Source organism: Eutrigla gurnardus, assembly GCF_963514095.1.
Source record: "Eutrigla gurnardus genome assembly, chromosome: 4".
NCBI classification, from domain to species: domain Eukaryota; kingdom Metazoa; phylum Chordata; class Actinopteri; order Perciformes; family Triglidae; genus Eutrigla; species Eutrigla gurnardus.
The window spans coordinates 3,988,334-4,011,020 of NC_139918.1; the positions used below are offsets into that span (position 1 = coordinate 3,988,334).

Below are 22,687 nucleotides of genomic sequence, written 5' to 3' on the forward strand. Positions count from 1 at the left end.
CCATGTCACTATTTTTCTTAGAAAAAATCGAGTTCAGTTCCTATTTCGATGTTCTTCACAGCAAACAGACACAAATGTGGCCTGTTGTTCACTATAACTTTTTTCATGATGCAGTTTGGAGATTTGTGGTTGTCATTCACTAATCTTCCATGGGAACCATCTTCTTTTGACGCATCAATACTAAAAGATAAACAAAAACAGTACATCAAACTTAGTGCTACTCAAATATCAGCGTTTAGAAAGTGTATCTTCACAGTTTTATTTGAAGAGCCACTTAAGATTTAAAGCACATGAAGTCGAACATTTTACTTTTTTATTAATGAAATATTTCAACATGTTTTAGGTCTAAACAAGAAAACCCTAATTGCTACTAAAAATACATCTCATATACTTACTAGGGATGAGCGAGTACAGCATTATCTGTATCTGTATCTGTTAACCATATGAATTATCTGTATCTGTATCTGTACTCGGAGTGGGCGGGGCCTAACCCAGAAGTGGGTCTGGTTGTCTTGAAATGAGCGAGGTTTTAACTGGTATGTTATTTTAAGCATGCAATTGATATGGGCTGATCAGAAATTGTTATTTATTGCTGATTAGAAAACTATTTACAGGACAGCATCAGCATTGAGCTTCAGATCAATGGTTTTGATCACGATAGCAAACGAACTATTTACAGAACAAGTTTTGCAACAATGAATACAACACATGCGGTTGCAATTATCAAGTAAAATGTAATGAACAAGAGTTTTCATACTCAACAATAACTTTTTTCTTTTAACTTTAATTTTTTTTATGATCAGTGTGATCTTTTTTTTTTATATATATATATATATATATATATATATATATATATATATATATATATATATATATATTTTTTTTTTTTTCCCCACACCAGGTGTGTGTGTGTGTGTGTGTGTAGCTTGATTTCCAATATTTATACCACTACCAGCTTTATTTTTTCACGAAATACAGCAAGAAAGTGTTAGAGCCAGGCAGCCAGATGACGGTTAAAAAAAGAAAAAGAAAAATCTCCGACAGGCAGAGACGCAACGCGAGTCGGCACCACGTCTGAACGAAGTACCAGAACTCTACTAGTTCATAAGTAAGTACCAACCTAAGTAATAACAAACCTGAAGCTGAAGAAAGAAACCCTAAACATTAACGGAAAACGACCCGCGAACCTGAGTGACTGAGGGAGAGACAGAGAGCTGTTCTGTGTGTGAGTGATCAGAGCGGACACAACAACACGTCTGCGAGTGTGTAGGGGAGGGGCTGTAGCATATCACAGGACGCAGACACAGTCAGCTACCCAATGAGGATTTTTATTTAATCCGAGCACAGATATTGACTCGTATTACTCGTATAATACTCGTACTCGGCAAAAGTGCTTTATCCGGATACTCGTTTCAGCCGAGTATCCGGCTCAACTCTAATACTTACCACCACTCGCGTTTCTGCCAATCAAATTCATACAGGAATGTACTCTGTATCTCTGAGTAGTGCCTTGATCGGCATTCTTCCACTGATATGAATTCCCCCTTGTACTCCAACACAAAAGAACCTTGCTCGATTTGTTCGGTAGCACTCCTCTTCCTATAAGGACACAGAATTTAATAAACTTCAGGAAAAGACATACCAAGTTGCCTTTCCCATACAGCATAAAAAAAGTATGTACTCCGTAGCTCCTTGAGATGACCTTGGATCAATACGTCATCCCCCTCCTTTGGTAAGATCTGTAAGCTGGCTTTCATTTCCTTAAATGCTCTGAAAACATACCATCTTAAAGCTATGGTCTACGATTTGAAAGATTTATCATTATTATTAACATTATTTAGATGGTGGTTATGGCCCAATAGTACGACCTACACAATGTGAAGAGCAAAAGGAACCAAATAAATCCATTCTCTCTCTCATTCTCTGCGCCTGTAAAACTGACTAATAGGAGCCATTTTCCGATCCAATCCTCGCTCACTCTCCTGCTCCTGGTCACGTCTCGTCCCGACCCACTTCCGCATTTGAAACTACAAGCAACAAGAGGTTTCTTTTGCCCTGAGGAGTTCAGCTGCCTCTGCTTGCCCCACCGGCAAAGAGTCAAAGAACGTGAAAGTCTGTCACTGAAAAGACATAAAGCGGAGATGTGACATAAAGAGGGCTCAAACCGCAACAAACATTGGGTCATCATTTGAACGGTGGCAAGCGCTCCGTGAAGATACGGAGCGGGTGCTGACACAGCAGGGTTTCTGTTGAACCGTTAATCTCTCGTCTTCACTGTGGATCTTGTGACACAGATAACTGTCATGCCGATGCTGCTTATGACTGAAAGCTGCCGTTAGTTTGTTTCTGTGTTATTAGATGGTGTCGAGACAATTTCTGTCTCTGCAGTATTGTTTATTTGTTCGACGGAGACGTTAGCCTCTATGTTAGCATTGTAAGCTAACGATATTTTAAAAAGTGGTATCAGTGAAAATGTGGGCTTTCAAAAAAAATGTGTTTTGTTTGTTTTATTAATATGTGACTTCTTATGCTTATTGACAGCTGAGGTTTTTTATTTTCATATTTTGCTGTGCTGCACCGCAAATCCACAGACTCAGATTTGCGTACACGACGTAAGCTAACGACAAGCTAACATTGCTATCATGTTTACACCAAATCAGCCTATTTATTTGCTTGTGGCAGCTAAATGAAGCAGCAAGTAATGCAAGTAAGATGAATGAAACCCTCGGCCACTCGTTATGATGTGTGTATTTGCGTGGTCTTATCTGTCATAAACAAGAGATTATGGTTTACGGCACGTTTGTGTCGTGGTCGCGGTGCTACTCAGACAACAGCCGGGACACACACAGCTGGTCCGAGGCTCATGCAGGTGAGACACACGCAGCTGGTCCGAGGCTCATGCAGGTGAGACACACGCAGCTGGTCAGAGCCTCATGCAGGATAAGTTTTCAGCCACAATGAGAAAGTGATCGTTATGATTAAAGCTAACGGCAGCATCTCTTAGTCTCTTGGTCTTGTGCTTTCCCCTCGCTATCCCAGTACCAGAGCTAACTTAGCTGTTGATAAATAGTAACTAATCACGTAGCTGTAACGTAGCTGTAACATGCTAATGACGTTATGCTAATAATAACTTGGCTGTGGGGCTTAGCTGTGGACATTGTAATGACTTAAAAGATTTACGTTAGTTTCAATGTGCATTGTAATAACTTTGTTACGAACCCAGCTCGTGAGGGGAAAGGGAAGCAACATAAAACCAGGTGTTTTTGGTAATGTAAGTGGTTTATTAACAATAAGGCTCAATTTGTTTAGGAAAAAAAAAGAGCATACAGAACTACAACAGAAAGAAAGGGCCTATGGGTGCTGCTAAATCAATGAAACAAATATAACTGAAAAAGGACTCTTTACGGCTAGAGTTACAACCTGAACCAAAATGCAAACAAAAGAGCACTACGGAACTAAGTCTTGGAAAAGCAAAACACAATGGCCCTCATTTATCAATCTTGCATGAAAACGGGCGCAGATCTGAGCGTAGATTTGGTCGTACGACAGGACACACGTGTGATTTATGAAACGTTCGTATCTGACCAATCTCAGCATAGGAATGAGCGGGTCTTGATAAATGCGGCGGCTGAATTCAATCGTCATTATCGGAGGCCTCGCCCACTGAGGTCAAACATGGAGAGACGAAATACTGGTAAGAAAAAAAACGTTTCCGACACGGAGATCGGCATCCTAACATCTGAAGTGGAGTGAAAAAAAGATGTGCTTTTCGGCAGTTTGAAGAGTGGAGTGAAAGGGGCCCATAAAAACGCTGTCTGGAAGAAGATCACGGAGGCAGTCAACAGCGTTGCCGTAGAGGAACGGACTCTGGCTGAGGTTTGAATATAATTATCAATAACTTAACCTATGCCTCACAACTTAAATTAAACTTTTCATCCGCAGCCTAAAAGCTTATGCCTGCTAATTAATCAAGACTATTCTTTACATTTAGATCAAGAAAAGTGGTCCGATTTAAAGCTGGCCACCAAAAAGTGCGTTGCTGCACTGAAGCGCAGCATCAGGCAGACTGGAGGAGGCCAACCAGACTCCAGCCTGATCCTGATGGGGGCCGAGGAGAAAATTGCCTCATTGATAGGGTCAGAGTCCATCTCTGGCATAAGCGGTGGAGGAGACACTCGCGTCAGAGCCAGAGCAGAATGGTAACCAACAACCCCCTTTTGCTTGCATTGTAAAAATCAAACTGACTGTACACAATTTCTTACAAATAATTAGGCTTACACATGTTACATGGGTGACATTTTTATTGTATGTTTCAGAGCCAGGCACCAGCATGATGTCGGCCAGGTCTCCTCCCCAGAGCGGTCCCACTGCTGCCCCCCGTGCTGCGCCCAGACCAAACATCATCACTGCAGAGGTTCTGGAGAGACAGGCGAAGATATGCAGTTTATTGACAGCAGTTGTCGGCGCACTTGGGGCAATAAATGACACCCTAAAAGAGATAAATGAAACTCTAAAAAAGCCATAATAAAATGTTCAAATGACTATACGTTGTCCGTTTAGTATGCCTTTTTCACCAACAATATTTCACATTACTGATTAAATACTGCAGAGCATTTGCACGAGTTTAAAGTATACTTTACGTTTTAAAAGCACTGAATGAGGTCCTGTCTCCTCCGTATAGCCCCCAGTGGAGGCTGTGCTGGCCACGGTTCCATGGGCATTGACTGTTTAGCCTATCATATTGTTTAATTTTTTAAAAAGTGGTATCAGTGAAAATGTGTGCTTTCAAAAAAAAAAGTTTGTTTTATTCGTTTTAAGAATCCGTTTTGATCTGTTCTTAATATGTGACTTCTTATGCTTATTGACAGCTGAGGTTTGTTATTTTCATATTTTGCTGTGCTGCACCGCAAATCCACAGACTCAGATTTGCGTACACGAGCTCAGACCTAATGTGAGATCTGATCGTACGTCACGTCACGTCCAAATTGATAAATGCCGAAGTTTGTGTAACCCATGTAGAACCCTCTCTGCCGGTACTCTGCGATGTGTTGTGCGACAAGAAACCAGGGAAACGGCCTGGTGGGCTCTGACACTCGTTTTATTCAGTCTGTCACAAAATAAACAAAAACAGGAGAGACTTGAGTGGCATACATGAGGAGGTTTTCGACACTTCTGCAGACATGTTCCAGTCAGACTCTCTTTTACTCATCAAATAAGAGTGGTTTTTATCAAAGAAACCAGAAAATAATATGTAAAAAATTTAAAATATCATTCCCAAAACGTTATATTAAATTGACTTAAATAAAAATAAATTAACTGAAATAACTTAAATTATTCTCAGAGGACCCTCATTCATTCATTTCACATGTAAATAGCATCCCCACATATTAACCAGTGGACATATAATAAACGTAATTAACCATCTCCATACCTGTCACAAAATAAACATAAACAGGAGAGACTTGAGCGGCATACATGAGGAGGTTGTCGACACTTCTGCCGAGGAGAAAGAAAAAGAGTCACACTCAAAACAAAAACACCGTGAATCGGCTCTCGGCTAATGAAGCGTGTAATGTGAACATTAGCACAAGCTAACGCTAACTAGCGATATTCACAAACTGCTTCGGAGTTACTTTTTACACACACACAATGCGGTTAACGGCTGAAAACACTCCCAACAACATCCCGGCATGAACCGCACTGGTCCCGTTAAACAACGGTCTCATAAAACAACATTTTTGTACTTTTAGTGGGAGAGAAGCTTCCACACATCCTACCTGCAGACATGTTCCAGTCAGACTCTGACCAGAACGCGCAGGCGCAGCACCTCAAAACTCCCCGTCATAGCCCCTCCCCTACGTACACACACAGAGCTCCCCAAAACAGACAGGCAGAGGAGAAAAATCTTAACATTGCGAAAAATAAAACAATAACTGAATATTTTGGTGAAATTATATTAAAGTAAATATCCAACTGTTACATTCTCACCTTCCGAATTTCACCAAAATCACACAGGGCTACAAAGGCGCTTTAAAATGAAGGATGTACAAGAACACTAAAACATTTTCTTCGCTCTCTGGACCAGTAAACCAAAAGATTACATCTCTCAGGTCAGTTAAAAAACTATCCGTTAACACAGATCAAAAGCAGTTAGAAGGTTGATCAGGCCTCCAACCCCTCAGGAATTTAAAGGTGCAGTCTACACCTCTTTACACACGGTTCCTTAGCAGCTCATATGTATTACAGTGTCTTAATCAAATTACACATCCAATATACAAACTCAAGCACCCTTTAACTCCTTTTCATGCTACAGACAACGCCTTCTGTGGCGATAACCTACGCCATGTTAGAGGTCTCTGGACCATGTTCTCAATGAGTCTATTAACTGACCTCACTACCCTCCCAGCTCTAGTAACCACCCTACCCGGGACTGCAACTTGGTCAGTGTTATATCTGGTCAGGTCAGACTGTGTATCAGTGTGTCGATGGTCATGACTCAAAGACTGATGTATGTCAGGGTCAGCAGTCAGTGCAGATTGAGCCTCTTCAGAGTCAGCAGGGGAAACTACTGGGATTGGGGCTGTGCTGACCCGTGGATCAGGTAAGCCTGAGGCTGTGCTGGCCTGTGGATCAGGTGAGTCCGAGGCTGTGCTGGCCTGTGGATCAGGTGAGTCCGAGGCTGTGCTGGCCTGCGGATCAGGTGAGTCTGAGGCTGCGCTGACCTGTGGATCAGGTGAGTCTGAGGCTGCGCTGACCTGTGGATCAGGTGAGTCTGAGGCTGCGCTGACCTGAGGGTCGGGTAGGTCCGCCTTGTCAACACCATCCCATAGAGCATCAGCGCTGTCCGAGACTAGTGATGCGAGCTCATCTGCCACAGAATCACCATCATCCCCTTGATCCAGTTCGGACTCAACCCACAAGGACGTTCGAGCTTGCGAGGACTCTCTCTCCAAGCTATTGAGCTCATCTGCCTCACCATCGCCACTGAAGCCATCAGTACCAGAGGAGGTGTCCAGAGACTGACTCTCCAGTGTGTCTTGAACAGGGAGAAAAGTCACATCCAACAGTAGATTTCTGTGCACAACTTTGCAGTGGCCTGAAACATTACTGATCTTGTATATATGGGTCTTAGGGTTTGTCTCAACCACTGTGTACACAACAGGTTCCCATTTATCTGCCAGCTTTTTCTTGCCACGCTCTCCCTTATTGGCGAGTAGCACGCAATCTCCGATGTGGAGAGCAACTCCTTTCACTCTCCTGTTATACTGATGAGCTTGATGTTCTTGCTCTTTGGTTGCGTGCTGCTGAGCGATTTTGGCAGCCTCAGCGAGATATGACAGAAGAGTCTTGGAGTAGCTGCTGAAATCTGTCAACAAGGGATCATGTAGCACAGATTTGAACACAATGTCAACTGGGAGCCTCGGGACACGTCCAAACATTAAGTGGAAAGGCGCATAACCAGTAGTCTCGTGCACAGTTGCATTGTAGGCAAAGGTTAACGTGTAGATCTGCTGTGGCCAGTTGTTCTTGGCACCAAGAGGGAGGGCTCGCAACATGTTGCCGAAGGTTCTGTTAAACTGCTCCGTGCCACCATTGCCCATCGGCTGATAAGCAGTGGTATGTGACTTGGCGACACCAGACAGTTGCAGCAGCTCGGACACCAGTTCACTTTCAAAGCTGGGGCCCTGGTCCGAGTGAATACGTTCAGGGAACCCGTAGACACAGAAAACCCAGTCCCGCAGCTGTTTAGCAATCTGCTTGGCAGTCTGGTTACGACAGGGAAAAGCGTGTGCCATCTTCGTGAAGTGATCAGTCACCACTAACACGTCCACAGAGTTTTTGTTCTTGTCCTCAGCCGTCCAAAAGTCGATGCAGACGAGCTCCATGGGGCTGGTGGTTTTTATACTCTCCAATGGGGCTCTGGCTGAGGGCTCAGGAGTCTTGGCAAGCACACACCTCTCGCAACACCGCACATAATTCTTTACATCCCTCTCCATATTCGGCCAGAAGAACCGTTGCCTCGCTAAGTGAAGAGTTCTGGCCTGCCCTTGGTGACCCGCCAAGTCGTGAACTCCCTCCAATGCTCTCTTACACAAGCCTGCTGGCAACACCAACTGCAGCCTCTTTATTTTGCTCACAGGGTCTCTTGTCTCCCTGTACATAATGCCACTTTGAACCTTGAGCTTGTCCCAATGTTTCAGCAGAGCCAGCGATTTTGCTCCCATACCATGCCTCTCTCGACGGGACGGACGTCTTTTCCGAACTACAAGGGCAAAACACTGGAGATGGTCGGATCTTGAAGCTGATGGTCCTCGAGCTCCTGTAAGGTAAGTGAAGGCAAGGTGTCTTGACCAGCAGGTTGCAGCTGTTGGACATGATGAACAAGACTTGAGGCTCTTGTCTCTACGTGACTCTCCCAGTCATTATGACACAGCAAAGCAGCCTTGATTTCAGATGAGCTGCAGGAACCCGGTGTTACCAAGGTGGGTTCATGTTGCTGGATTACTTGAAGGTGTTGGATGCCAGCTCTGAAAACATCTTGCACCTTGTCAGCCTCTGCACCATCTGCTTCATACACCAAACTGTCATAAGGCTCTTGGATGAGACGTCCACTAATGGAAGAGGCGAAAGGGTCACGACTGAGAGCATCGGCTACAATATTTCTCGGACCGGGGATGTATTTCAGATAAAAATTGTAAGACGATAACTTGGCCACCCACCTCTGTTCATATGCATCAAGCTTGGGCTTGGTCAAGATGTGGGTGAGCGGGTTGTTGTCTGTCCACACTGTGAAGTCATGTCCTTTCAACCAATGACTGAATTTCTCTGTGATGCTCCACTTCATGGCCATGAACTCGAGGCGATGGGCGGGATATCTCTGTTGTGATTTGCTAAGGGTCTTGCTAGCAAAAGCTATGGGGCGTGCCTTTTTTTCTCCAACAGGCAGCTGAGACAAAACAACGCCAAGTCCATCTAGAGATGCATCCACAGACAGAATGAAAGGTCTTGAAAACCCGGAGGTCAGGTCCATGGTGCTAAAGAAGGCATTGCCTCCAAGGGCCGCAAGGCAGTCTGCTTGGTGAGGAAGGGGGTGAGCATCCTTCAGTGTTCGTGCATTAAGCCACCTGAAATCCGTGCAGATCCGTAGCCCTCCATCCTTCTTCCAGACCATGACAAGAGGAGACGCATATTCGCTGATGGATTTACGGATGATGCCCTTCTCCTCCATGTCTGTCAGTACCTGCTGCAACTGTTGATAATGGGCCGGGGGCACTCTCCTATATGGCATGCGAAATGGCCGGTCATCAGTCAGATGGATTCGGTGAATGAACCCCTTAGCTTCACCACAGTCAAGCGAGTGCTGGGAGAAGATGTCTTCGTACTGCTCAACAAGCTCAACAAGCTTTGCTTTTGACTGGATGCTTGTGTGACATGAGTCAATGTCGAGGTCATCTAGCCCCAGCTCCGAGAGTCTTGCCTTGAGGTTGGCTGTAGTGGGAGTGGACTTGGTGACCTGCTCTTTTTTTCCTGTCTCCATCTTGCAGTAGCCCTGTTGCAAGTTGAAATCCTCCACTGCAATACACGGTGACACTTCTGCAACCAGCGAGTTACGCTTCAGGAGGGTTGGCCTTGAAGACAGGTTAGTGATTTTCAGTGGCACCCACCGATCTCCCCACATCGGTGTGATAACCCGCCCGACCAGAACATCTCTTGGCCTGGACTTGGAAGTGCAAGGCTCCACAATGATTGTGCTGCCAGGGGACACAGGGACTTTGCTGGAGAGTTTGCCCCACACCAGATGTTCTTGCTGGGGAAGTAATGTGACAGCATGGGGCAATTTCACAGAGCCGATCTTGTCTGGGACCTCATTACCCCTCCATCTGATGGTACATGACATCATATCTAAGAAGTGTTCATAGTCAGTAAGCGAATGCTTGCATCCAATGGACGTGAGCTTCCAGTAGTCAACATCACTTTTCAAGACATGCATCAGATGTTTGAGGACGTTCGAGCCAATGATGAGCTCATCTCGTTGGCCGGGCACCACTAAAACAGGGACGATGCATTTCACTCCATAAACAGTCATTGTTAAATCATACACACATTTTGGGTGTGTCTGCTTGCCTCCACAGCCAACCAACACAATTTTTTCTGCTGACTGTGGTTCTCCCACAAGAGCACCGGCTTCTCTAAGCAACCCTTCAGCATCTTCATTCAGGGTGCACGCCATGGATCCTGAATCAATCATGGCCTTCAATCCAACCTTGTCATTCACTCCGACTTGGGTGTAGAATAACTCGCTGAAGGCTGGCACATCTGCTGACCCTTGAACCACGACTTGGTAACCTTCAGGAACCGCCGAACAGGTGTTAACATAGAGAAGCTCAAGATCTGTTTCACTTTTCTTGAGGGTTTCTTGTCCTCCTCCCACACTGCCCCTCTCCAAATGTGGGTGTCTGTTACATTTGCGTAGAAATGGTCGTACGCACGTTTTTCTGTCGTACATTCGTTTGATAAATGAGGGCCAATGTGAGCAGCACCCCTATCCCTAGTGTTTCTAGACATCCAAATTACTACGGGCACAGCAAAATCAGTGGCAAAAAAACTAACCTGACCCAATCTCTGGGGTAGCCCAGCACAGACACCACACAGTAGAGCACACAAAAGAGCACGGGGTGGCTGATCAAGAGTAATCACAGCCTCGATTGCTACAAAAGGCGAAGAATTTATAGAGAGCCGGTGCCGCTGAAGTGACTGCTGCTTGGTTGGTCGAACTGCCGACCGCCGCACCAAACAGGGTCCACGGATCACCGACCAGGTAGTGGGAGGGGCCGGAACCGACGGGCCAATCCCCGACGGGAGGCCACACATTCTACTTTGCATATTGACACATTCACACACAAACAATATAGGAATAGTGACAGCCGTAACAAACTTTACCTGTGAATCCGACATCGTTATTCTACCGGGCTTGTTGCTTCTGTAGCTTGTTGCAGGAGGGGGTGTGTGTGTCGTGGGAGGCTCCGTGCGGAGAGCAGAGAGCAATATGAAGTCGGAGGGGAGGGGTGCGTGTGTGTGTGGGGGGGTGATGCTTTTTTCAAAAGTTTCAAATCATAGACCAGAGCTTTAAAAAAAGAGATGACTTAATCTAGTTATTAGCCAAATTGAATGCATGAAGGTCACTGGTCTAATGATTAGTGATGTCCAAATGAAGTTTCGTGAAGCATTTTCTTTATTTTCTGAGCCCAATAGATGGCGCTCTCTGTTCAACAAAGGGTTGAAGGCCGATATATCCATTGCTTTCAACCCTTTGTTGAACAGAGAGCGCCATCTATTGGGCTCAGAAAATAAAGAAAATGCTTCACGAAGCTTCATTTTGACATCACTAGCAAATATGCACTTCAAATTCACAAACAGTTTTAATTAATCGAATTTCCACCTTCAGCAGAGCTGAACAAATCAAAGTTACTCTTTTTAGTACAACAAATTGCACATGATAATAATAATTAATGTAAAAAGGAAATGAAAGATGAATTTTGGCCCATGTGTCCTTTAATCTAAGGGAGTTTAACAGTTATCCAGTCGTGTGATGTACTGAGTTTCCATTCAGAGTTTCCTTAACTCACCAATCAAGCACAGAGGCTGAATATTCTTCTTCTTTGTCTGGGAGAGGAAACAAGAGTTTAGTCTGATGTGCTCTCTCTCTCTTAGTATGTGTTAGACAGCTTGCTGGTAAAAAAACTTTGCTTCCATTTTAGATGATGTAGATGCAAATATCACAGTTTTTACCCAATCATATTAAATAATGTACACAAACTCATTATTAGAGTTGAGCCGGATACTCGGCTGAAACGAGTATCCGGTACGGATAAAGCACTTTTGCCGAGTACGAGTATTATACGAGTAATACGAGTCAATATCTGTGCTCGGATTAAATAAAAATCCTCATTGGGTAGCTGACTGTGTCTGCGTCCTGTGATATGCTACAGCCCCTCCCCTACACACTCGCAGATGTGTTGTTGTGTCCGCTCTGATCACTCACACACAGAACAGCTCTCTGTCTCTCCCTCAGTCACTCAGGTTCGCGGGTCGTTTTCCGTTAATGTTTAGGGTTTCTTTCTTCAGCTTCAGGTTTGTTATTACTTAGGTTGGTACTTACTTATGAACTAGTAGAGTTCTGGTACTTCGTTCAGACGTGGTGCCGACTCGCGTTGCGTCTCTGCCTGTCGGAGATTTTTCTTTTTCTTTTTTTAACCGTCATCTGGCTGCCTGGCTCTAACACTTTCTTGCTGTATTTCGTGAAAAAATAAAGCTGGTAGTGGTATAAATATTGGAAATCAAGCTACACACACACACACACACACACCTGGTGTGGGAAAAAAAAAAAAATATATATATATATATATATATAAAAAAAAAGATCACACTGATCATAAAAAAAATTAAAGTTAAAAGAAAAAAGTTATTGTTGAGTATGAAAACTCTTGTTCATTACATTTTACTTGATAATTGCAACCGCATGTGTTGTATTCATTGTTGCAAAACTTGTTCTGTAAATAGTTTGTTTGCTATCGTGATCAAAACCATTGATCTGAAGCTCAATGCTGATGCTGTCCTGTAAATAGTTTTCTAATCAGCAATAAATAACAATTTCTGATCAGCCCATATCAATTGCATGCTTAAAATAACATACCAGTTAAAACCTCGCTCATTTCAAGACAACCAGACCCACTTCCGGGTTAAATCCCGCCCACTTCTGGACTAGGCCCCGCACATTTCCGGGTTAGGCCCCGCCCACTCCAGATACAGATACAGATAATTCATATGGTTAACAGATACAGATACAGATAATGCTGTACTCGCTCATCCCTACTCATTATTCATCATCATTATATTAAAATGTAAATATTTAAATTATACACACTTCAATGCAATTGTGAATTCAAATGAATCATTAGTGTAATTTCGTGTTAACACTACTGGGTCAAGATGATCTTCATAAAATTGTAAATAAAATAAAAACGAATTAAAAACTGTATTTAACTGTCCAGTATAAAACACGAAGCCATATGTGTGGCGCAACAAGAGTTGCTGACAATTTAAAAAAAAAGTGTTTTTGAACATATGCGGTGTGTTTCTATATGTTACTGGGGGAAAAATTGGCTATTTTGGGGTGTTTAATTCATTAGTATTAGTATAGTGTAAAAAGGGAAACAGTACCAGTATACCACCAGTAGATGGCAGAGTACCACCAAGGACAGTGCTATCTGTGCCGAAATCTCACGTGATCATGCGGGATTCTGTGAGATTTGCTCACTCCTGAACCACAGACGGCCATTGTCAAGTGTGTTGTGTGTGATACTGAGCCGATCTATTCTATTTTGCAGGTGAGTTGGGTATATGGGGAGTGTACACACTGTAAGAATGATGTTATGGGCAGAATATGTTTCGGATTACGTTTTGACGATGTTTAACTGTGTTTATGACGTTTGTTGAGTGTGTTTGTAGTAAGAGTGGGTGGGTTAGCAGCTATTAGCATTAGCAACAAAACGCACGGAGTCCAAGAGTAGCTGCAGCAGAGTAGGAGTCATGTTAGGGCCTTAATGAGGTACGCTATGCTCAGCTAAACTGGGTCAGATAGTCTCCTGAATGTTCTGTGGTGAAGAATAATAAGTGATATTGTAATGTTATGACGGTTATGTGAATGTTGGGTTTATACTATGCTGGGAAGTGGGTTATTTTGAAAGAAGAAAACGGATTTGAATGTGAATATACTAATACTGTTATTATTGAATATTATTGAGTATTGGTTTATGGATATTATATTTTGGGTTTTTGACATTATTGCAGATTTTGGGGATTCTGTGAGATTTGCTCACTCCTGAACCACAGACGGCCATTGTCAAGTGTGTTGTGTGTGATACTGAGCCGATCTATTCTATTTTGCAGAAAACGCAACTCAAATAAAACAAATATGTGACACCAGTTGGAAATTGCATCATATCCTCCTTGGTCCTGTTACATATGCACATCAATGAGAGGGGTTTAGAGCACAAATACAGTTAGTTAACTTACTTTACCTGGCTTACTGCTGGCTAACAGCTAAAACTGTTAGAAACATTAGGACAAGTGCACTGGAGTTAACCGTTAGGAGCCTTTTAAACGGATTCTTATGATGATTAGGCTAAAGTCAACTGACAGTTGGTTGATGTTAACATGACAGCTTTACATCCTAATCTAATAAAATAGAGTAAATGAGTGACAAAGTCCTTATTTAGTGGAGAAAAACGTTACTTTTTGTTTCGTCAGTTAAGTTCTACTTTAATATGTCCATGGTAAACGTAGCTAAACTTAGCATCAGCAACTGTCCGACCGCTGGTAACGTAACGTTAATGATGTGACGTCAAGTGTCGTTGCTAATGTTAACTTACAATATAAGAATAGTAATGGTGATTGTGTAAACTCCTATCAATTATCAAACCTCAATAATGTCAATTTCAACCACTTCAACCGGCTTATTTTACCGGTATAGAGCTAACCGTTGGGAGAACATCTACCTACCTCAAAGACGCAGAGTCAGAGTGAAGGGCCGTTGCTCAGGTGACGTGACCGCAGTTGTTTGAGGCGTTCAGGGACACTGGTAAATTACACTTTTAGACGGCTTCGGGTCTCTATATAGACACATCTTCATTAATTAGCACCATTTCCTTTATGTCAGTGTAAAAGGTTATGCAGCCCAGGTTTAAAGAGACTTAGCAACTTTTCCATAAAGGTTCTTGTGGAAATAACAGTCCTTCATTTACACAGCCAAACAGCCCAGAGACACATCAGTGCCATAACGGTCCTTGTAAACATTGTCACGCACGAAAGCCAGTGAGTGTTCTAAGCAGTCATTACACCTACGGCACGAGAATTAACAAAATAAAATGGTGCATTCACTTGCAGTAGGAAATCTTAGCAATCAAGTCACGGACCTCTAAACAATTAACTAATAGATATCATAATTTTAGAGCCAGAGGTGTATGCAGATTAGACCAGCAGTGTTGCATTACAAGTCATTTTAGTTCAAACCTTTTATGTACAACATTGAATTAAATAATACAATTAATACAAATAACCAAGTCACACAGATTAAAATTGAAATTAAACATATAAAAAGAACTGATTAATGAATGATTGGAAGTAACACAAAGAAATAATAAATTATGAAATTAAATATATAAAATTGATCGAAATTACATATATGAAAATAACTGATTAATATTAAAGGAACTGATTGAAATTACATAAATAAAAATAACAGATTAATATGAAAGGAACTGATTGAAATTACATAATAAAAATAACTGATTAATATGAAATGAACTAGTTTCATAGCAAAACATACAGGTCCTCAACTGGAGCTTTTCCGATGGCAGGGCAATTCCCCTGTCCACCCACACAAACACTGTGGCTGCCATATCAGACAGCAGCCACCGTTATCAAATTTACTTTATTTGAAGAACTGGTAAGGTAACTGCAGGAAGGGAATTCCTATTACATAAAAATTATGCTTTGAGCAAATTCGGCCCCAAAAAATCCATGCTGACCCAGCAATCTATGCTTGACACCCCATCAATGTGCCTGTCCACCTGGAGGAGGAAAGAAGCTTGCAGGCACACTCCACACAAGACGAAAACATCTGGGACCTGGAGCCAAGGATGGCAGATGTTCTTGGCGTTTCTGGAGAAGTAGATTTCATAATAGGAACAGAACAAACAAAACATGAAGCACTTGATTACCAACAGATTAAAAACAAACAAGTTACTATTTCACATTAAACCAGCGTTAACACAATTCACAGTACCCTTTAATAAGGGTAATCCGGTTGATCAGTCACCGGTCATAATCTGCCGATATTCGTTTTAAAATGTGGATCAGTGGTCTCAAAAAGTCTGATCAGAAGAGGCGATCAGATAAAGATACATATGCGTATTTTCTCATTTCTGGTTTTCCAGTGCTTCTGCCTTTACTGGATGCATATTTTTTCTGCTCTAGCTCGATTCATTTTGTTATATTCTTCATTACAGCATTTAATTACTCGCTATACTTTTAAATCTACACTTGTTCTGTTAATGCCAGAAAAGGTTAGACTTGCTTTAATTTTAAGTTCTTTATTGTAATACTTATTATGCAACTCTGTTAAGAATAGATAAATAAATAAATAGATAGACGGCACCTATGATCGCAAGAACACACCTGATCCAACCAATCAAGGTGTGAAGGCAATTCAGGTAGGTGAATAAGTGGAGTCAGGTGTGTTCTTGCTTGGTTGGAATGAAAACCTGCAGCCAGAGCGGCCCTTTACTGGATCAGTTTGACACACCTGCTCTAGAAGATACTTACAGACTGTCTAGCGTTGAATGCCGATTGCTGCATTGCCTCTGATGCTTCTTTTTTTGTTCCTCTGTCACCCTGGTTCTGGGATGTTTAAAGGAGAGATAAAAACACAAGTCACATAACAGGTACATGTCAACAGATTTATAAGAAGTGGTCAAAGGAGAGAGGAGGGGAAAGCTCTCCGCTGTTTGCCACTGGATATTCGAGTTGATGAAGGTTAAACTTTTCACTGATGTGGTACACCTCTTCACAACGAATGCACAACCAATGAATGAGAAAAGTCCTGGAGTAGTTAGGGCAAAAAACTGACCATTGCCTTCTGTATTAACTGATAGGCTGATAGTCTGATTTAAAATGCTCTAGCTCTCACACTACACACACAAATGTTACGCTGCATGTCCACCAGTGTGTCCTTTGTTTCACTGTCAAAAATCTAAGCGATCAGGGCTGCGGTCTTGGATCAAGAAGCAGGGAATTAAGAGGTGCAACTCAATGCATTCCATATGATGTCCCTGTCTGCCTCAGGATGTTACAGCTGCGCGAGGCATTCTAGGTGCGCGAGACAGCCGTTATGATACTCTATAAATTGATTGACAGCCAAGCCGTTATTCTACAACATTCCAAGGAACTGACAAGGTACAGTGGGTACGGAAAGTATTCAGACCCCTTTAAATTTTTCACTCTTTGTTTCATTGCAGCCATTTGCTTAAATCAAAAAAGTTAATTTTATTTGTCATTAATGTACACTCAGCACCCCATCTTGACAGAAAAAAAACAGAAATGTAGAAATTTTTGCAAATTTATTAAAAAAGAAAAACTGAAATATCACATGGTCATAAGTATTCAGACCCTTTGCTCGGTATTGAGTAGAAGCCCCCTTTTGAGCTAGTACAGCCATGAGTCTTCTTGGGAATGATGCAACAAGTTTTTCACACCTGGATTTCGGGATCCTCTGCCATTCTTCCTTGCAGATCCTCTCCAGTTCTGTCAGGTTGGATGGTGGACAGCCATTTTCAGGTCTCTCCAGAGATGCTCAATTGGGTTTAGGTCAGGGCTCTGGCTGGGCCAGTCAAGAATGGTCACAGAGTTGTTCTGAAGCCACTCCTTTGTTATTTTAGCTGTGTGCTTAGGGTCATTGTCTTGTTGGAAGGTGAACCTTCGGCCAGGTCTGAGGCCCTGAGCACTCTGGAAGAGGTTTTCTTCCAGGATCTCTCTGTACTTGGCCGCATTCATCTTTCCTTCAATTGCAACCAGTCGTCCTGTCCCTGCAGCTAAAAAACACCCCCATAGCATGATGCTGCCACCACCATGTTTCACTGTTGGGATTGTATTGGGCAGGTGATGAGCAGTGCCTGGTTTTCTCCACACATACCGCTTAGAATTAACGCCAAAAAGTTCAATCTTAGTCTCATCAGACCAGAGAATCTTATTTCTCATAGTCTGGGAGTCCTTCATGTGTTTTTTGGCAAACTCTATGCAGGCTTTCATATGTCTTGCACTGAGGAGAGGCTTCCGTTGGGCCACTCTGCCATAAAGCCCCGACTGGTGGAGGGCTGCAGTGATAGTTGACTTTGTGGAACTTTCTCCCATCTCCCTACTGCATCTCTGGAGCTCATCCAAAGTGATCTTTGGGTTCTTCTTTACCTCTCAAGGCTCTTCTCCCACGATTGCTCAGTTTGACTGGACGGCCAGGTCTAGGAAGAGTTGTGGTCGTCCCAAACTTCTTCCATTTAATGATTATGGAGGCCACTGTGCTCTTAGGAACCTTGAGTGCTGCAGAAATTCTTTTGTAACCTTGGCCAGATCTGTGCCTTGCCACAATTCTGTCTCTGAGCTCCTTGGGCAGTTCCTTTGACCTCATGATTCTCATTTGCCCTGACATGCACTGTGAGCTGTAAGGTCTTATATAGACAGGTGTGTGCCTTTCCTAATCAGGTCCAATCAGTTCAATTAAACACAGCTGGACTCCAATGAAGGAGCAGAACCATCTCAAGGGCCGTTTCTCAATATGCGTTCTTCTCTGTACTTCTGTTCTTGTGGACTTGAGAAACGTCATCAGCGTCGGACCGAGTACTGTTCCAATTCAAAGTTCGCATCTGGCCAAGTACGGTCAAATACCCCGGATGTGTTCTTGCCCCGCCCATTTCACCGAGGATGCATCGGAGGAGACTTGTGTGGACTTTGGGCAGTTACGTATCCCAGAATGCATTTCAATAAAGCAATGGCGGAGGAGAAGACGCACAATTGTAAGTTAACGTTAGAAGTTTTGAAATTCTACTGTTTTGGGGTGAATAAATGTTTTTATGTATTTTTGCGGGAATGTCATTTTTACAACTTCAAATCGGTGCTGTGGGTGATTTATTACTGTAGCACGTAGTTTTTATTCCGACGTTTTCGCCGCTAACGGCTATCACGGCTAGCTACCTCGCTAGCCGCTAGCAAGTTGGCCCGGGCACTTAGCATTACTGCTACCCCGCTGATGACTGCCTTGTCCCGGCGTGACCCTCTGAAATCTGACGCTGGTCTTGTATGATTGTAGTGTGGTAAAGCAATGCTGTTTTCTGTGCGTCTAAAAGGCAGACTTTGGTCTCTGAACGAAACACTTTAGGCTGTGATATCGGACTAATCGGTCCGTTTTAAGGGAGGGTTTTTTTATATTTTTATACAACTATAACGTTATACTAAAGCGTTTTGTCGTGTTTACGTAATCCGCCCGTATTCCCGGTTGTTCCCGTATCAGTTATCAGTTACTTAAACCCACGTGTAGAAAATGAAGGTATTATGCATCACAGCTGACGAGCTATATTTTGTTCAAGGGACAGCTGAAGAGACCCGGGCCCTGATCCAGTGGAGGGGGGCGAATGAGGCCCTCTTCACTGGGCGGAGGAACTCCGCCAAGTCAGGATGGGAGTGAGTATATTAGTTTGTTTGTCATTGCCTGGATGTCTGGAGCAGGGTTACATTTTGCGGTTTTAATCCATGCTGGTTTAAGGTTGAACATGGAGATTGAGCAGAAAAAGACTACCTATTGATCAGAGATAGGAGAACAGAAAAATAATTCCAGCAGGAAGTTGCTTGGGACGCTGCTCTGATCAGAGTAGCACAGAGAAGAACTATGCAGGATATTTACCTTGTGTTTCATTTTTACCGTCATTAAACAGATTCAGATTAATTGTGATGGTAGATGAATGAGTTGTAACTAACTAAGCCTGCTGATCAGAGCCTCTGACCCGGGCGGTGTCACAGACCCCTCTAAACGCACTGTGGACGTATTATTTTTTTGAAAAAATCTAGCTTTACATACATATTATCCATATTCAACCTTTAATATATTTTGGAAGGAGTAGGCTATGTCCTCAAATGTATTTGTGTATTATTGTCCAGGGACTTTGTTTCAACTTCTGGCCTATAACGGCTAGGCAGGCCAAGAAAAAATGGAACAATTTGAAGGATAAGTACAAGGTACCAATTATATCTTATTTGATTTTCATTTGTCAGGTCACAATTTAACATAGACATTCAGTTTCACAATGTGATAATAACCTGTTTTCAGGAGCTGAGAGACCCACCAACGGGTAAGGGGGTAGAGGCGGGGGGAGTGTGACCGCTGCCACCTGGCAGTGGTACGGTGCCATGGATGCCGTCCTCCAGGGGCAGTGGCCAGTGCCACTGCAGGTGGTGTGGTCAGCACCCCGGCCTCTACCTCCACTGCAGAGGAAGAGGCAGGAGAGGACATGAGAGAGGAGAGCAGGACAGGCAGAAAGAGGAAGAGAGAGGGAGAACTGCTGGACTTTTTAAAAAATCAAGCAGAGAGAGAGCATGAGAGAGAGAGAGAGGCCTTGGTGAGGGAGGAGGAGAGGGAGAGGGCAGCGGCTGATAGGGCCGAGAGGTACCTCTCACTCTTTGAGAGGCTTGTAAATAAGTTTTAGTTCGTTTCGTAAATAAGTTTTATTTTGTTTGTGTTCTGTTCTTCTTGTTATTAAATTTTGGAATGTTTAAAATGTGTTTAAGACAATTCGTATTTAAGCGATACTGTACATATTCACAACAAAAACAAAATAGTAGTGTGTAATTATTTACATTTATCCAAAAAGAACATTGGATAGACAACATATATATATATATATACAATTATTTACAGTTGTGTTTAAATTAGAATGAACCAAAAAAACAAAAAAAGATTAAACAAAACCGATTACATTGAAAAGAAAAAATACGATAGTTATTTACAGTAATTTCATTGAATTTAAATTTGGGCTATCTAGAAAAAAAATACATACAACATATTTACATAGTTTACATATTTACACCTATACAATCTATATTAATCTGATTCACACAATATATACATTGACATCTAACATATTTACATATTTACACACTCCCAGGTGAACATGACTACATCTAGAGAGCGAGAGTGAATATTTACTCTCTAGATGTAGTCATGTTCACCCAGACACGCAGGCAGATCCTGAGGAGCAGAAAGCTGGGCAGCCAGACGTCCCCGGACCTCCCTCCCGGACAGGTCCCTGTCGTCCCCCTCTCCATTGCCCGGACCATCTCCGCCATCTGGGACCTCCGCCATCTCTTCCTCCTCCGGCTCCACCTCCTCCTCCTCCTCCTCCTCCAGGATGTCCTCAGCTGCCACACAAATGTTGTGGAGGATGCAGCAGGCACCCACCACCTTTGGGGCAAACACCGGCCGGATCTCCAGGGCCCTCAGAAAAATTGAGCGCCACCTGGTTTTGAGGACCCCAAAGGTGCGCTCCACCACGTTCCTTGCCCTTGCGTGGTGCCTGTTGTAGCGGGCTTCAACTTGGGCTATTCAAGGTTAGAAAGAAATATTTAAATGTAAAATGTGAAAATGTATAGTGTATTTCAAACTCACCAAATTATCTGTGTGTGTTTTCTTACTTGCTACAGGCTGGCGATATGGGGTCATGATGGCCACGGGGCGCTGCAGGCATGGATACCCTCCATCCCCCAGCAGAAAGTACCCAGCTGGTGGATAGAGGGCCTGGTGGTACATGGGCGACCTCCTGAGGACCAGTGCATCGTGCACTGACCCTGGCTGACCTACATAAATGTCCAGGAAAGAGCCTTTTGCATCGCACATTCCCTGGAGGATAATGGAGGGGAAGAGCTTTCTATTAATATAGCTCCTTTTTTGTGGCTCTGCAGGAGGAACAATCCTCACATGGCACCCGTCGATGGCACCAGCAGCAGCCTGAAAAGCCTCATGCCCGGCAAGCAGCGCGAAGCCAGCTCCCACCTCAGCCATCTGCTCAGCCCTGGGGAAGTGGATGACTCTGGGCAGGATGGTCATCATGTCATCCACAACCCTGTGCACAATCCTGCACACAGTGGCCAGAGGTACAGAGAAGACGTCGGAGGTGACCCGGTACGACGCTCCACAGGCGAGCCAGTAGAGCGTCACCAGCACCTCCAGCTCATGGCTCCATCCATGGCTCTTCTCCCGGGGCAACATCTGGAGCAGCATGGTGATGCTGTCCCTGGAGAGCCTGAATGCTGGCTTCACCTCAGCCCCGGAGAAGAAGGTGGCCAGGATAGGCACCTGGTCATTCACCTGTGCATACATACGCACAGGGCCTTGCGAGTCCTGAGGAGGAAATATTCGATTTATTAGTTATTTATTATGATATTGTATGTATTGTATGTAATCATCTATTTATTATTATGAAGTGTTTTTAATCATGCATTTATTATAATGAATTCCCTTTTTTAATCATCTATTTATTATGAATTCTGTATTTAATCTATTTGTTATTATGGTTTTGTATTTAATATTTATTGAATATGTATTTATTAAGGCCCTGTGATAGACTGGCGTCCTGTCCAGGGTGTACCCTGCCTTCGCCCAATGATAGCTGGGATTGGCTCCAGCCCCCCCGTGACCCTAAATACAGGATAAGCGGTAGAAAATGGATGGATGGATGGATGTATTTATTAAATTGTGTTGAATGCCAAATGTCAATCATTTATAGACACTTACATGAAGTTTGCTTAACTCCATATTCAGTTGCTTTATTTCCCGTTTGAAAACCATGACAAAAAGCTGTACAAGATCTTTCAGACTGAATATCAACATCTTCATGTTTGAGTGCTAAGACAGAGGACAGGTAAGTGTGTAGGGCCTAGGCTGAGGGTTATTAAGTAGTAACAGTAGTTGAGTTAATTTGACAGGGACCACATACAATAAACTGTTAGACTAGAAATTGTATGCATTATATAGTTAAGTGAATAAACCTATAGCCTAGGTGTTGTAGTTAAACAATACAGCAATTTA

At 43.1% G+C, this 22,687-nt stretch overlaps 1 protein-coding gene across 1 annotated transcript; it reads right to left on the reverse strand.

Moving 5' to 3' along the window:
• Positions 1–20,812: 20,812 nt before the first annotated feature.
• Positions 20,813–21,979, reverse strand: LOC311012483 (putative nuclease HARBI1; the record flags this gene model as incomplete). Its single annotated transcript, XM_084007944.1, has 2 exons — positions 20,813–21,201; positions 21,295–21,979. The coding sequence occupies 2 exons, from the start codon at positions 21,977–21,979 to the stop codon at positions 20,813–20,815; spliced, it is 1,074 nt and encodes a 357-aa protein (XP_083864070.1).
• Between the last annotated feature and the right edge of the window lie 708 nt (positions 21,980–22,687).